Source organism: Calidris pugnax, unplaced genomic scaffold (assembly GCF_001431845.1).
Source record: "Calidris pugnax isolate Ruff unplaced genomic scaffold, ASM143184v1 scaffold111, whole genome shotgun sequence".
Classification (NCBI taxonomy): Eukaryota; Metazoa; Chordata; class Aves; order Charadriiformes; family Scolopacidae; genus Calidris; species Calidris pugnax.
Window position 1 is genome coordinate 3,245,317 of NW_015090872.1, and position 16,482 is coordinate 3,261,798.

Sequence of the window (16,482 nt, forward strand, 5' to 3'; positions counted from 1 at the left end):
TATACATATATGCACACACACGTACACACACACACACACGTATGCACACATATATGTACATATAGATACTCCGTACATCAGCAGGCAAAATTAGTGAAACACCTTAACGGTCTGAAACTACTTAAGAGCAGATCTGGCACCACATGCTGAGAAAGCTCATCGCACCATGTCGTGACTGGGATCCCCGAGCACACGCACCCCCCACCCCCCAGCCATAACAGCTAACACATCAATTATCGTTTCTCCTCAACATACTTCTATTCCAGGGGTGTTCTCCAGACTCACCATGGCAGCTGCAGTGGCTGCTGCCTGGGCAGCTGCAGCTTGGTTAACCTGGTACTGGGCAGCCTTGATCTTGGCTTGCAGGTGTGCAGGAGGGTGAAAATATTTGCACTTTTCCCGTGAGCATCTCCCTTTGATGTAATCCATGCAGACAGTGACCGTGTTGTCGTTGGTGTCGATCATGGCGCTGTCGGCAGGGTGAGCGAACCGGCAGTCGTTCTCCCCCCTGTTGCAGTTGCCACGCTGATACTCTCGACATACCTGTGACACCGGGGAAAGAAAAGCCGCTTAATTTGGGTGGTGGGTGTCACGGGAATGGCTCGGAGCACAGTCAGGATTTCTGAACGTCTGTGAGAACACCACAAGGATGGGTTCCCGGCCCAGGAGGAGCACAGCGATGGTGGGATGATGGGTTCAGCTCCCTGGCAGCAGGGACCTGGCTTCTCAAAAGCCCCTTCTGATGTCAAAGAGCATCAAAACCCACCAGGATCAAGTGTCAAGCACGCAGCAGGCTTCATTTTGGCTCCCACTTAGCTGCCCACAGAGCTTTTTCTGTTTCCTGAAGAAATGCGCAGTGGGTATCTCTCAGAGATCACCCCAAGCATCACTGTGCTCGGATGCAGTTGGGCTCTGCTGGGATTGGCTGTGCCCAAGTTAGCAACGCTCGATGCATTAATTAAGGTGACCTGGGAGGATGATGGCAGAGCCACCGGACAGGAGCTTCATGTCCGTGCCAGGGAGTGAGCTGCACCGGTGGGGCATGCAGTCCCACACTGGCCCCCACAATCCAGGCATCTGCCACGAGAGGGCAATCCAAAACCCGCAGTGGTGGCCGCCTCTCTCCCAGGCTGCCCAGGATTGCCCTGTGGATCAGTGGAAGGTGGCCCGTGTTGGGAAAGAGCAGAGCCTGCAGCCAGAGCGGCCACCGGTCCCGCTGTCACACCGCTGCAGCGTGACAGCAGCCAAACGAAGCTGAAGGAATTGGAAATTGCACAAAGAAACCTGCTTGGCTGGAGGGCATCCCTCTCCAGCGTCCCCGCTGCCTGCCCCTGAGCTGGCACAGACCCCCCAGACCTCCAGCCACCACCAGCGGTGCAGCCACCCACTCCATCACCAGCGAGACAAGCATGGGCTCCCTCCTCACACACCTTGCAAACCCTATGTTTAAAAAAGTGACGTGTGTTCTTTTCATGGTCAGCTCTTCACAAGCCGCAAAGAAAAATGTGTTTCGTCATTTTAGTTTTCCAAAGGCTATAGGAAACAGCAGGGACAAAAGCAAGCGGGTTTGTATAAAAATAAAACCACTTTAGTGGATGGAATTTCCTTTTAAAGGTGGGTGCCCATGAGCTTGGATCATCAGCATTTCCTCAAGGACCTTGGCTCTGATCCTTGCAACAGACCAAATTTGGTTGTTCTTTGGTTTCCATCCACGCTAGTTCTCTAGCTGCCTTTTAACCCCTGTGCTGTTTCAAGTACCAGCTGCCCATCACCTAAGACCTATGAAACGACACATCCCCGAAGGACAAGAGCGATGCCATTTGCGAACCCACTCACAGGAAACATCCATTTTTCCAGGGTCATTCCAGCATGACCCTATTTATAGTTTTTTTCCATGTGGTGACCAAGACTCTGGATGTATATTTGCAGAGGAGCCAAACGAGCCAGTTCAGGCACCTTTGTTGCTCTTGTTCCTCCCCATGGCCATCCTACTTGCAGTTCGGTGCCTGCAGATGTGTTTCTGCAACACACATGAAACAGACTGGGCGAATAACCACTTGCCTTCCAGGTAATTCTGTAGCCAGATCCCCTCCCTGGTACGCTCCCCATGCAGCAGCATGGACTGCTTTGCCAGCCAGCATGACACAGGGAGTGACTGGGGAAGGAGGCAGTGCCAGTTTAAGCCATCAAAAACCAAGTATCCTTCTGGTATCTGCAGTGTGCTAGCACCATCCCTGCTCACAGGAGACTCCTGGTCTCTCTGCCCCTCACTCTCAAGCATACACCCAACAGAGCAGGCCACTTCTTCTCCAAGAGAGCCTAGCTGGGCTGGTCAGCCCCACCTTTCATCATCTAGGAATACTTTCTGGGCCACAAACCAGTGTTTTCTACCCAAACACAGACCTCCCAAATACACAAAAATGAATAATTTCCTTTGATTATTTGTTTGCAGTCTGGAAGTTAACTGAAGTCTTCTCCTCTAAGGGGTGCAACTACTGTCAGTTGACTGTCTTTGCTCTATGTCTTGTATTGGTGATCCACAAAATGGAGGTCTCAAAACCACTCCACATGTAAGCAACAACTACTTCATTAATAACACAAAGATGATATATACAAATATATACATAATGTATATATATAAAAAGGTATCTATATAGAGAGAGAAATAAAAAGCATCCACAGATAAGCTAATTTTATCACAGTTAAATACACAAAGAAGAATGACCAGAAAACTGAAATAGGCAGATAAAGACAATCTTTGGCACGTCCAGAGCAAATTTTCACAGAGCTGTCACACAGTAGCTGAGATAAGGCAATGAATGGCTCTCTCAGTGCTCCTTAACAGATCTCTGAAAGATGGTTTACAGCAGGCAGACACAAACCATAATACTGCTACTCCTTTTAATCAGTGTGACCAGCAATAGCTTTTCAGCCACCGTGATGGTAGCCAAGAATGTTTCCAACTCTTGTTTATTTAAAAGCAAGCACTGAAAATGGTGTTATTTTTTGCCACAGGCATGCAGTAATATATCATTCATCTGCCTGAGTAAAGAGAGGCACGGAAGCACGGTATATTGTCTGGTCTTTCAGATCTGGAGAACTTTTATTTAGTTATTTATTAATAGCCTTGTAATTAGCATCATAATTTTCAACTCAGTATGTTAAGAAGCATTAAAAAAAAAGAGTGACCTGTACGTCTCTAGCCTGTCTGCAAAAATGCTGTTAGTGCTGCAGTATTACTGACTTGTTGTAATTCACCTAATTTGTTCTAACTTTGGGCTCAGTTTATTTTGGTCACCCCGCTGGGATTCAAGTTGGGAGAGAATCTCACCCTGGTGGGGAGACAACTGCAGCATCACCTCAGCCACAGCAGAGGTCCTACGCTGCTCATCCAAAAGTGGGCAGAACTTTGGCTGGAGGGACATGGACAGCAGAGCTGAGATCCCTGCCCTTCCTTGAGCACATCCCTTTTGTGGTCTCCTTCTCTGCCTTGAAATTCTCTTCTCTGCCTTGAAGAGAATTTATCAAAACGGGCATATTACTATCCAGTACATTCTGAACGTTTAAACAAACAGCAGCCCTAGGTCAGATTTCCTGATTATCCAAAATCTGAATATCTCCAAGAAATCTGCTTCTTTCTGGAAAAAAAAAAAAGGTATATATGAAATAAGCAGGAAACATCAGCTTAGTTGTGGTCATTCTTGATTCTTGAATACTTCTAATAGAAAATGATGGCATTTAACCGGAAACACATGTGTCTTAAATAAAACAGGCAATTCCTTTCTCTCTCACTTCCCTATCCTTCTCACTTCTCTTCTAGTTCGCTGGAAGAGCCACACTTTTGTTTAAGCTATTTCTGGCAGGAGAGGAGTGTGAGAAAAAGCCTCAACCCATGAAATTTCCACCCAGATTCCTTATGGGAGTGGCTACTGGACGACCAAACATCTGCATGCTATCTGCACAGGCGACACAGTCCAAATATGTATTAAATCAAGCTTACTGCTAGTAACAGTTGCTGACCTTATCTTATGAATATTCATATTAACTCAGGAGACCAGGCACACTGCCTGGCAGATCTGTGTCGTCTGCCCGCTTTCCTTAAAATCCCAGGTAAATGCAATGAGAGCTTTTAGTTGTGAAAGTCTGATTCAGTACCCCAGAACACGTGTGCTAACTTCATTAACACCAGAGCACATCATTCTTGAAAATAAGTATTTAAAATTCTAAGCAGAACAAATCATATTCCAAGATTAGATGCTAACATCATAGCGGTTATTTTTCTCAAGGACAGTTCATTCCAAGGGAGAGCGAGCTAAGCCATATAAAGCTCTCTAATCATGTCATAACAAATGACAATGCGGACAGCAATAAGCCCACTTAAAGAGCAGGTAGATGCATGTTGGCTTCTCTGAGAGGTAACAACCAGACCCCGTAAGATCTTTCAAATCAGTTCTGCATTTCTGTAATCTACAAAATACATTAAAATGTTTTTCTGTTCATAAAAATGATGTGCTTATTTGCTGTTTGTAGACTAAATTTGGATACTCCAGATGACCAATACACTGGAAAGCACCGGAAAATTATCTTCTCACCTACATATTGCACTATTTAAACTGCATGTGCTGAAGGGAAAAAAGGAGGAGGAAAAGACACACCCCACGCAGCCCCTCTGGGGCTCTCACTGATGGATGTGCTTCCCTGGCCATGGGCAGAGCTGGTGCTCAGGAAATTTGGGTACGTCCTACTCCTGCTTAAGAACAGAAAGCTTTTGAGCCCCCGTCCCCAGCATCACTAACCAGTGCCATGGCCCCTGCATGGGTGGAAGCACAATCAAACACCGCAGCTAACCTCAACGCTGCAACCCAAAGGGCTCCCTGCCATCGGCATCCTCCTCTCGGTACTCATTTCTCAATCTAGAATGATTTATTTATGAATTTATCTAATTGCATTTTGGTTTTAAACCACCTCTGGTGGATACCTCATGGTATCCACCATGAAATAGAGTCCCCAAAGGAAAAACATCCCTCAGAGATTCCAAAAAGCCATCTGTGCGCCAGCTCTCAGCTCGGTGCGGCTGCGTCTCTTGTAACCTGACCGTGCTTTGGGGAACACTTTCCTTGGAGAAAACATCTCTAAAAAGGGAAATGATGCGATCCCACAGAAGGGGAACCTGCGGTGACGTGAGCTCTGAGAATAGTGACAGCGGCAGCGGGAAATGCTCACTGCCAGATGACCCTCCACTCCGCCCAGCTCGCAGCCTTCTGAGCGGCAGCTTGTCAGTCAGAGATGCAACTAAGAAAAATGAATTAATTTTCCTTGTAAGGAGAATTAATCCCTGTTAATGCAGATGCATGGGCAGAAAGAAAAGCATTACAATTTTCAGTTTTAAAACAGAGATCCTTCTGGCTCCTCCCATCATGCTCCCTGAGCTCATATTGAAGAGCAGACCAACCCATCTCCCCATGCAGAGAGGTTGCAGTACCAGGATCTCCAAGACCTGCCACTGCACTAAGGCTACAGAATGTCAGTGCTGAGTACTGGCCACTGGGCTGGGGGCTAACGGCAGAGCGGGAGGGCTGCAGGAACGGGGCAGGCACAGCTGGGCTCTCACCACCGCCGACTGACGCTGCCGTGGTGCCGGTGAGGGAGAGCACCACCGGCCGTGGGAGTGCTGTGGCCAACAGACAAACGGGGTGACGGCGGATGGCCCTGCCTGCTCGGGCTCTCCCATTGCTACCTTCTAGTCACCAGGCCTGACTGGGGCTGCCAAGCGCCCGCTCGCAGGCTGTGTTCACAGGCCGTGCTCGCTGGCTGTGCTCACCGGTTACGCTTGTGGGCTCTAATTGCGGCTGTGCCCACCAGTTGTGCTTGCAGGCTGTGCTCACAGACTGTAATTGCGTCTGTGCTCTCAGGCTGTGCTCAGAGACTGTGCTCTCAGGCTGTGCTCGCCGGCTGTGCTCACAGGCACACCTCACGCACGCGGCAGCCACGGCACGGCACTGGCTCGCTGCCCGCACTGCTGCAACACCGATAAGGTGCCGAAAACACTGTCAGGCCTTTCAGATAAGAAAGATTCAGGGCAAGGGAGAGTACCAGCTAGAGAGCACTAACACTTGTCAGGGTTGTAGCGGGGCTGATAAGCCAGGCGCGGGAGGCTGGTGGGGGAGCACCGGCACCATCTGTGCAGAGCAGGCAGAAGAGAGAGGCTGAAAGCCATCTTCTGCCCAGGCAGCTGGAGCTCTGCCCTCACACCCAACCCTGGGGCTCGGTACCCGTTCCCGCACAACCCGCACCTTGACACCTGGGCACACACTAGAAGTTTCGAGGTGCTCTTGCTGCTGCCTCAGTCATTCCTAAAAGGGCTCTATATTTCCCTTTCTTTCTGCAATGGAGGGTCTGAAGCAGAACCACACGCATTAACTTACTGTATGATCACTCAGTCACTCCCCATCCTTACTCATCACCAAGATATGACATTACCAGCTAAAGTAAAACTTGCATTATTTTCTTCTGCAAGAAAAATATTTTATATCTAGGAGACATAATAAATGATACGACCTCTGAAAATAAGTTCTGCATATTGGCTCCTACCTCCAGCCTGTCTGTCCTCATCAGCTTTTGGGCAGCGGCGGCAGCAGCAGCAGGAACTGGGACACCAGGGTTCCCTGTCACCAGCATGGGGGTAGTGGGCAGGATCTCCGCTGGGACCAGGCCTGGGGAGACGGGCCCCAGGTAGGGGTTGAAGGTGGCTGATGCGTTGGTGGCTAAGCTCGGTGCAACGGAAAACATCGGCTGCAATCAGAGAAAAGAAGAAAGACACTTTAAATATATAAATTTGCCATGCCACCAGCTTAATAACGTTTTGGCTATCATCTGGAGCATAAAGGTGGCGAGTTTCTGTTACTAATGGGAAAGAAGTATTTGTCATGTTTGTGGGACATGAAGAACACCCGAGCAGAGTTCGCACACGAGCAAGACCACGAGGACAAGTGCCTCCCACCAGCCTCCGCTGTGTGCAAAGTTTGCACACGAGCAAGACCATGAGGACAAGTGCCTCCCACCAGCCTCCGCTGGTTCTCCTGCTCAAGCTTCCCCTGCACGATTACAACGCGTGGCAGCTCTTGGAGCAAACTCTATTTGATCCGCACTTGAGCAATGCCATCACAAGTGAGCGCTCCTCATGGCCGCAGGAGAAGTCTGAGGCTCTCAGAGGGACAGGTCCAAAACGTGAACAAACATCTGCTTGTGAGGAAAAAGGCATCTGGGCATTCAGACCCAGACAAACACATTTCTGATCCTGATGACAGTCAGCACCGGTTCAGAAATTTCAGAGATATTATAGGAACAAGACCAGATGACCATAATAATTTATTTTTACAAAATTAAACAGGCTGTCCACACAGAGATTCAGAAAGAAACATAATGCATCAAGGATATGTTTTATTTAGACTAAAACATTACACCAGAGAAAGAAAGAGAGAGCATGCAAATACCGGGTATTTTTTTGTTTGTTTGCTTGTTTCAAAAAAAGAAAGAGTCAGATGCCCTTGTAGGCTATCACATGTTGTGAAGATAATTGGATGTAGAAGACCAAATAATGTTGTAAGACCAAATGTGGAGCTGTTACACTGCAGTAAAGATTAAATAACTCTTCTGCCCTGCTGAATCCAAAGGCACTGTGCTACCAGTGTAATTGCCAAATAAAATTTAGTCTGGAGTGTTTATCTTTAGTATCTAAATAAAGTAGTTACTCAAGGCATTTAGATTTTTCTTCCAAACTACTTTTTAGAGGGAAAAACAACTACAGAGTTAACGCAACTCTTTTTCTCTGTTTCATATCTGTTTAAGCCAGACAGCACATAACACCACATGTTTTTGTATTCCTGAGGAAATGACTGAACTGCTTGGAAGCAAGAACAAGTCCATTTGAAAACACTGGACAAAAAAAACATCACTGAAGAAAAAAAGACTGAAAGTTGTGTAAATGGGAATAATTTCTTTAATGTCTCTGGTTCTTCATCTATGTGAATGAAAAACAAACAGGCAGATTTTACAGGAAATAAAATATTACTCTAAACTACACTAATAATTAACTGCATTTTTCATTATTGTGTTATCAGCTATGTAATAATGAACACTGAGAATAAAACTATAAACCAGTCTGTTAGTGTGTAACTTACGAGCTATCAATGTTTGATTTCAGCCCAACTGTACAGTAAATAAAAGACTATCTCTTTATTTTCTACTGAGATACTTTTCTAGTAATATAAATATCCTTTATAGCCTAAATAGCCTTTAGACCACTGCAAAATAATAGCATATTTTATCAGAGCCACTTCATATTATTCTAATACTCAAGGTATTTTGCAATGTGCTGTACACGTTTAAATTAGGAGATTAAAAATCATCCTACAGTTGTATCAGGCCAGACTCAGAGCCATACCGTTGGCAGAAAGAGATGGTGAAGTGGCGAAGCCCGGGCAGCACACAACCTCTTCTCCATATCAGAGGAGTCTGCCAGGGCATAAAGCCACCCAAACGGCCCTGCACCCCGGAAAAATTTCTGGCAATACAGTGGCCCTGGGGACAGATGGCAGAGACTCCCCAGGCACTGTCTCCAGCCATCCCAGCACTGACCCAGGGCTGTGGGATGAAGAGGAGCGGGACCCTGCGGTGAAGGTCACCCCAGGCACGGCCCTGACGTCCATGAGCATCATCCGAGGGTCAGCCTGGAACTCAAAACTGCTCAGAACTGGGACCCTGATGCCACACAGAGAGATGGGGGGGGTCCAGGTCAGTCTGAACCACTGGACTCATCTCTCCTGTTTGCTGTTTTCCAGCAAACTTTCACTCCCCCACCTCTAGAAGCAAGGCTAGTATTTCTCTATCACCACAATCAAACCATACAATTACTTACTGGCCTCGCATTTGGGCCCTACTATGCTCTGCATCATGCAAAACAGCTGGGGAAAAAAAAAAAAAAAAACCACCACAACTTGTGTGTGGGATCTATTCAGTGACCAGAACTCCAACCTCAGGTTGAGCTGATTTTATCTCTTTCTGTAGCAAGTGCACCCCATTGTTCTCTCCACTCTTCACCCCAGTCTGGAAAAAAAAAAAAAAAAGCAGCTCCCGTAGATCAGCAGAGAGAATAGAGGTGAAGGAGGACACAGCCTTGGATGCAGCTCTGTGCTGCCAGATGCCCCATAATCCACATCGCCCCATCTACTGAATAATTCTGCTCTAAAAATGCCTGTGCACAACCACCGTGAAACCTCACAGCAGGTCTGATCTCCATGGGTCTGCCTTTCAGAGGCACTGCTCACTAATGAGGTCTATCGACAGGGAAGGAGACACGGGGGCGCATTTGGGAATCGGCCTCTGCAACGCAGCAGAGACACAGCTCCTCCTCAGACAGACAGACAGACGGGCTTTCTGCCAGCGCCTCAGCTCACCAACCCTGCAGGGAAGGAGCTGGACTTGTTTGACTCATCCTTAATGGTCATCTACTGAGCACCTGCCATGCCAAGGGAAGCACAAGAGGGTACCAGCTGCACAGAGAGAAACACTGACAACCTGTGCAGCACATCACCCCTGCAGCTCTGCAGAAACCCGTCCCCAACTGCCAGCCCCACCGATCAGTCCTGCACAGAGCACGCAGGCTCGGGGCTGCCCCTATTACCCCTGTAGGCAAGAGATGGTCCTAGGGTCTCCAGCCACCTTTGGGTCCATCTCCACTCGTCTGGTCTCACATTTGCACCTTCCTGCTTCTGTTTAGCATCTCTTCCACACTTGAAAAGGCAAATCCAGGGCCTGACACTGCTATTGGGAAGCAGGTCAGCATCACCCACTGGTGTGCTGGTACCAAGTGATGCTCCAGTACCAAAGCCATAGCCCAGCTGAGCCCAGCTGCCCCTAAACCAGTTTAGAAGCAAGGAAGGCAGAGCCACCCTGAGCAGACACAGCTCCTCCTCAGGGTCTCAGCACTTGAAGCCAGCAGGACACGCAATCTCCGCTCACTGCCTGGAATCCCTTCCCCTCAAGTGCCAGGCAAAGACAGATAAAAGAGTGAACTAAAAAGGAAAGATGGGAAAAGTCTACAGATGCTACTTGCAACTACGATAATTAAGGCATTTATCAAACAGAAATATGAGTAAAAGGATCCTACTGCTTTGCTTACCAAATTAGAGTCTCTCATTAAGCTAGTTCACTTACTTTTATTAAAGCATAGGTATTGATTTTTGTAAAACAAAACAAACAAACTGACTGATGCATCGTTAGATGGGATGATACAAATCCCTTGCTAAAACATCCTGAAATAACATACCTTTTAATTGTGCTAAAAAATAAAATAATTTTAAGGCCAAATTAGCAGGATGACATGCATTTGGAAACACTACTGCTGGGACAGCCAATGGGCCTTGCTGTGAATCCTTGTATTGAATGAGACTGAATTCTGAAACTCCCCAGTCTGGAATGTTTGAACTCAAGCGACGTACACAAAAATTACCCAGGCACAGGTGGAAGGTTTGTGCTGCACTTCGAAATACACTGACTTAAATTTTGCTTGCTAGGGACAGTAGGAGTGTAGCAAAAAGGAGAATTAAAATTTGATTTGAATGTTATCCTCACACTAGCTTCTTTTTATATTAAAAAGGAAAGATAATTCAAAGCACTGCATTAGTATTTTTTTTTCATGTTTACCCAACTGTTGGTGTGTGCCTACGCACTGCTTTGTATAACCCTGAGAGAGCCCTATTTGGTTACAATTCATGAAACAAACAAACAGGTTAACAGAGAATAATATTTTAAGCAACCTTGCTTTGGTGACACAGACAATTTCATTCCAAGAAAAGCCAATCAAAAGAGAGAAAACAAAACGTGGTGTCTTCTCACTCTAGTGCTGAAGTCAATTTACTGTGACGATCCTACCATGACATTTTCTCCTTTTCTCCCCCCCACACACTTTTTTCTTGAAATGGCTGAGGCATAAAGTTCTGTGGGAGAATCACAGTTATATTAACTGAAACAAATCAACCACAGAATATTTACTGCTATTCTGCAGACCCACAAAACATGAAGCCAAAAAACCATTTGGCACAAATATGAGAACCTTTTCTGCTGAGATGATTTTTCCTAAGTATTTAGCTATATTTTGAGGAATATTAATTGTCACTACGTTTTTTGAAACAGAAGTTCACTAACAGAGCGAACATAGGTTTCCTGGAGGAGGGCATCTAGAAGTAAATTAAATTCCCTAAATTCTACCCTTGCCAGCAAGAAACAAATAAAAGAACTGTCAGAGAAGTGGTAATGCAGATATATTTATTTCATATGTATTTTTTAACTTATTTTCTCCTTTGCTGCCATTTTACCCATTGAAAGAGAGGTAGAGCCAGGGGAGCATTGTTTGCCTTTTTATTTAGACTATACCAGCCTTGCTCATATATTAATCAATGCCAGTCTTGCTCATACATTAATCATTACCCTCTAATGTCTGAGCTAGAAATTTATATCGAAAGGGTTCTGGGCCAAATTTGTCCATAGGTTAGCTCAAATGACCTCTCTGGATTGCATTAGAGAGGGATCTGGCACAGGGTGTTCAGCTCCCAAAGGCGTAGGTGCATGGCGGGTGGATGCCAATCATCTTGACATTTGCTGAAAGGAGGGATTACTGCAGAGCAAGAAATTCAGCCACGGCATTCGGCTTTGTGGAACACTGCACTGCGCTTGCTTACTAAGGTATAACAGAAACAGGTATGAAGTAATAGATGATCGCATTTTGCTGTGACCAGATGAGAGATTTCTGATAGATTCTCCTTCCCCCACCCCTTGGCTTTTTGTAGAAATTAGGAGTATCTATACGTCTCCTTCTGCCAAGCTGAGCTGTGATCGTGCAGGTCAGACTGACATGCACCATACATCACTCAGGACAAGCTTTCTGCTCTGCCTGACAAAGTTCAAGTAATTCCCTGAGAAGGTTCCTCTGAGTGAATGGAAAACATCCAGTGGGAATCTTCTCAAACCCAGGAATCTCCTAGAACATGTGAAATTGCAAAGGAAACGTCTATTTACAAAAATCCCAGGTAGAGAATTCACTTTCTTAATTTTAAGAAGTTGCAAAAAAGGAATTAAATTCATAAATTATTAACAAAATTAATTAAATTAACAATACTACTTCAGGCAAGGGAAAATTAAGCAAAGACATAGAGACCAGCATTTCATTGTATTTGATTTCTCCACCAGTACCCGATGTTTGTGGGATTTTACAGGCATGTAAGCACACCCGCTAACTTGCTTCAACTGCAGCTCATCGTACTCATTGATCAAAACCAAAAGTGTACGTACCACAGGCTGCAACGGGGCACCAGGCATCATGGCATTGGCAAGCTGCATCTGCTGGGCCAGCATGGCCATATTCTTCTGCTGAATCAGGTTATTGCGTCCATTTATCTCCAGCTGCGTTTTTAAGTGTGGTGGTGGGTGAAGATATTTGCAGTTTTCCCTTGAACATCGACCCTGAAGAAAAGAATCGACACAATTGGTTTAGAAGATATAGGCGTATCTTCATCCTTATGTCATCAGCTAAAGCAAACACAACATGCTGCTGATCTAGGAGGAAAGCTCCCAGCTACTTCTCCAGGCTGTCACAAACTGACCAGAGCAATTTGACAATTCTAGCATCAGCTTCTTGCTTTGCTTTTCCAAACTTTGTATTCCTGCAGTACAACTCTAAAAAAAAATATAATACCGTTTCTTTTAAAAGTTGCTGAAAGTGAGGAAGTATCAGTTGTTTTGAAAGTACAGCATGCCCGACCCCTGTGCACAGGTCTTTGCTAAATACTGTTTCTTTTAAAAGTTGCTGAAAGTGAGCAAGTATCAGTTGTTTTGAAAGTACAACATGCCCGACCCCTGTGCACAGGTCTTTGCTGAGTGAAAGCTCAGCCCACGGGGTCCAGCATGGCTCCCCCAGCCCACAGAGCTGCCTCCAGGATGCCGGCGGCTGCGGAGCCGGAAACCCAGCAAAAGAAACGTGGTGGGGCTGCAGCACTGAGCCTACAAAAGCTCACGTGTTACTCTGAAAACATTCAAGGCTCACTTCTCTTTCTGCTGTGCACAAGACACATCGAGCGCACAGCAAGACGTGAGGTCAAAGTAGCATTATTACCGGGAAAACAGCACCAGCTCAGTGCTTTCACTAGAGGTGGAACACAACATCTTTGAAGAAAACCTCTTCCATATGATGCATTTTTGATACAATTATGTAAACCAAACAAGAAAATCAGAATTGACTTGCTTCTAAATTTTTCATTAGATTCACATGTGGTAAACAATAAATTTCATGCACTGATTTGATTTGGATGAAAGGACATTCATCAATTTGACAACTATTCACATCAAGAAATTGTAAAAAATAATTCTTTGTAGTACTTATATCCAAACCCCACTGTACCTCCTTGTTACCCAGTAAACCAGCTTCACACATAGAATCATAGATTGGTTTGGGTTGGAAGGGACCTTAAAGACCACCTAGTCCAACTCCCCTGCCCCCGGCAGGGACACCTCCCACCAGACCAGCTTGCTCAAAGCCCCATCCAGCCTGGCCTTGAACCCCTCCAGGGATGGGGCAGCCACAGTTTCCCTGGGCAACCTGGGCCAGTGTCTCGCCACCCTCACAGTCAAGAACTTCTTCCTATTATCTAATCTAAATCTCCCCTCTTTCAGTTTAAAACCATTCCCCCTCATCCCATCGCTACACTCCCCTTTAAAGAGTCCCTCCCCATCTCTCCTGTAGCCCCTTTAGGGACTGGAAGGGGCTCTAAGGTCTCCCCGGAGCCTTCTCTTCTCCAGGCTGAACAACCCCAACTCTCTCAGCCTGTCCTCACAGCAGAGGGGCTCCAACCCTAAGAGATAAGACATCCCTGCCTGGGGATCTCTCCTAATGTGGTCTCCAGCTTTGAGTGCCCCCACCTGCAGGCTCTCGGCTGCAGGCTGAGAGGCTGGGGCACAGGGAGTTGGGCATGAAGAGGACTTCTGAAAACTAGCGTTAAATCCCCCCCGAGGCTCCATTGCAACAACCTCTAAAATGAAAGACAGAGCCTGAGCGAAGGGCACTGCCTGCCAGCCATGGAGCACGACAGAGGGGGCTCGGGGAAGAGAAACCCCCTCTCTTGTGGAAGAGATTCCCCTCCTCTTATGGCATGTGTGCTGTGATCTTGCATGCCATGAGACTTCAGAAAATGCACATTCATTAATACAGAAGTTTTACAAACTAATTGCTCTTTAGAATTGTAACACTGGAGCCCAAACTTTCACTAAAGGGATTATAACAATAAGGAAAAAAAAAAAAAAAAACAACTAAAAAGGAGAATTGATTCCTTTTCTGGAAAAAAACAGATTCCTTAAATTACATTTTTTTTCTTTTACTCATTCATCTTTGAAATAAATCCAAACAGGAACAATGACAAGGCAAAAGACAGCCTAAAGACAGCCTTAATTTAAGAAAGAAATCATTTTTATCAGGAAACAAATTAATTCAATATAGTTTGACCTTATACTGCAATTTTGCTCAGAAACTTAAAATGTATTCTTGTTATAAGATCTGCCAGAAATCTAATTTGTACGATGATTTTTGTCTCCCCTTAAGGCTGGGATAAACGGTTTGCTGCTGCTCCCACCCCAATCCATCTCTCTTGCTGGCAGTCCAAATTCCTTAAAACTCACTTTCATAGTTAGTCTACTGACATCTGAGTGAGCCCTGCATAAGAGATATACCTGATAGAAAGAAAAATAAGTATAGTTTTGTGGACATTTCCAGGCTACACACCAAGATTATACAAAGTCCCACGTACATGCAGCCCACTACTCTAATGAACAGCAAAAATAGTCCATCTTTTAGAGCATCCACTCATAATCCCTGAGCACATTTCCTTGAACGAAATGCATGTCCCATAACATGATCCCATCCACCTCCAGAAAGAACAGAGAAGAGTGGAGTGACTGCTGCCTGTCTGCAGAGAAGACACAGACATGCCATGATTGCTGCCTTGCTGGCCCTAGGGCTGCAGACCTCGGATTTCTGGTTGTGGCATACAGGAGGACTCCCCAATGTCCTTTGGCAGGGGCCATCACCTTCCCCTCAATACAGGGGGCTACAGGCTGTCCTCAGCAAGGCTGCTGCCTGGAAAGGACCACTGAAGTCACTTGCAAGAAAATCTCCTGAGTAACCCAGCTCCAAATGTTGGAAAGCAATCAAGCCAGGGGCCAAAAAATGCACAAAAGCTAAAAGCACAACATCTACCCTACAGATAAGACGGGGGAAAACACCATGTGCGGCCTGAGAAAATATTTTTACAGGGGAATGGAGTTTCCTACTGCAAATAATAATTAGGATACTTCAGTAAAAAACATTAACAATTCATAAGTAGAAAAGACAAATTGATGGTGGCAACAGGAATTGGCGTTTATGGAGTATGAATTGTATACGTGTGTGTGTATATACACCTATACATACGTGCCTCTATGCATCTGCTGGTTGCTGCTTCACACGCGGGAGCTCCCTGAGACACCTCCAGCATTGCACCACCAGAGTGGTGGGTGGCCACTGCCAGGGCTGTGCCCAACCATGTCCCTGGGGACCAAACCCAGTGCCCAACAGCCCAGCGCAGCACACAGACCCACGCAGGGCCAGCACAACCCAGAGTGGACCAACTGGAACCACACACAGGACATCTCCCACCCGGCTTCTCCGTAGGCTTGGGGGGGAAAGCACACCTTCAGCCTGTGGGGATGCCTTTGGACAAAATGACCCTCAGTTCTGTTCTTTAATACCTTACTGGCAACACAGTGCAGTATTTAACCCATTCTGCACAAATAAACCAACCTCATTTCAGCATCTCACCCCCCTCAAAGCACTTCACAAGTATATGAAACAGTAGGTAAAAGGCAAGCACTCTGGAACAGCTTTATTTATGTCAATTTTTCTCTTGATCCTAAAACCCATGTTAATTGTTGCTACCACTCAGTAACATGGGGCAAAATTACACCTTTACGAGCTGCCTGGAAGATGATATCTTACATCAGCACAGTGTAAAAATCAGACTTAATTACTGCTAAATGAGTAACATGAAACTACATGTGTTGCTGCAATCAGAGAGGAGCAATTAACAAACCTGATTCCAACATGCAGATTAAACTCAATGCCCTAATTTCAGTGGTGGGGTTTAGGCTGCTTCACACGTCTCCAGAGTGGATCCAGAGACTGGGTCATGATCACTTAATCTACTTCATAGACTCAAATGCTTAAAGGCCAAAAGAAATCACGCCAGCGATCTAATGCAATGTCCTCAGGCTCCTGGGAAACAAGGAGCCCCCTTCCCTTTCCCCATCAAGGCCATCATCTCTCTTCCCTTAGCAGCTGATCTCTAAGGACAACAATTTACTCTGAGTCAAAGACTACAAGAATATACCACATCCGCAGGT

The 16,482-nt window shown here is 46.0% G+C and overlaps 1 protein-coding gene across 11 annotated transcripts in view; it reads right to left on the reverse strand.

Annotated features, from left to right (window-relative positions):
- The window catches only part of MBNL1 (muscleblind like splicing regulator 1), a 105,489-nt gene that overhangs the window by 16,291 nt on the left and 72,716 nt on the right, over positions 1 to 16,482 (reverse strand). For all 11 annotated transcript variants that reach the window (XM_014945915.1, XM_014945907.1, XM_014945914.1 and 8 more), the window contains 3 exons: positions 12,349 to 12,519; positions 6,592 to 6,792; positions 286 to 543 (listed from right to left, as the gene is read on the reverse strand). In XM_014945915.1, the coding sequence (XP_014801401.1) occupies positions 286 to 543; positions 6,592 to 6,792; positions 12,349 to 12,417 (528 nt within the window). In that variant the 5' untranslated portion in view covers positions 12,418 to 12,519. The remainder of the gene's footprint in view (positions 1 to 285; positions 544 to 6,591; positions 6,793 to 12,348; positions 12,520 to 16,482) is intronic.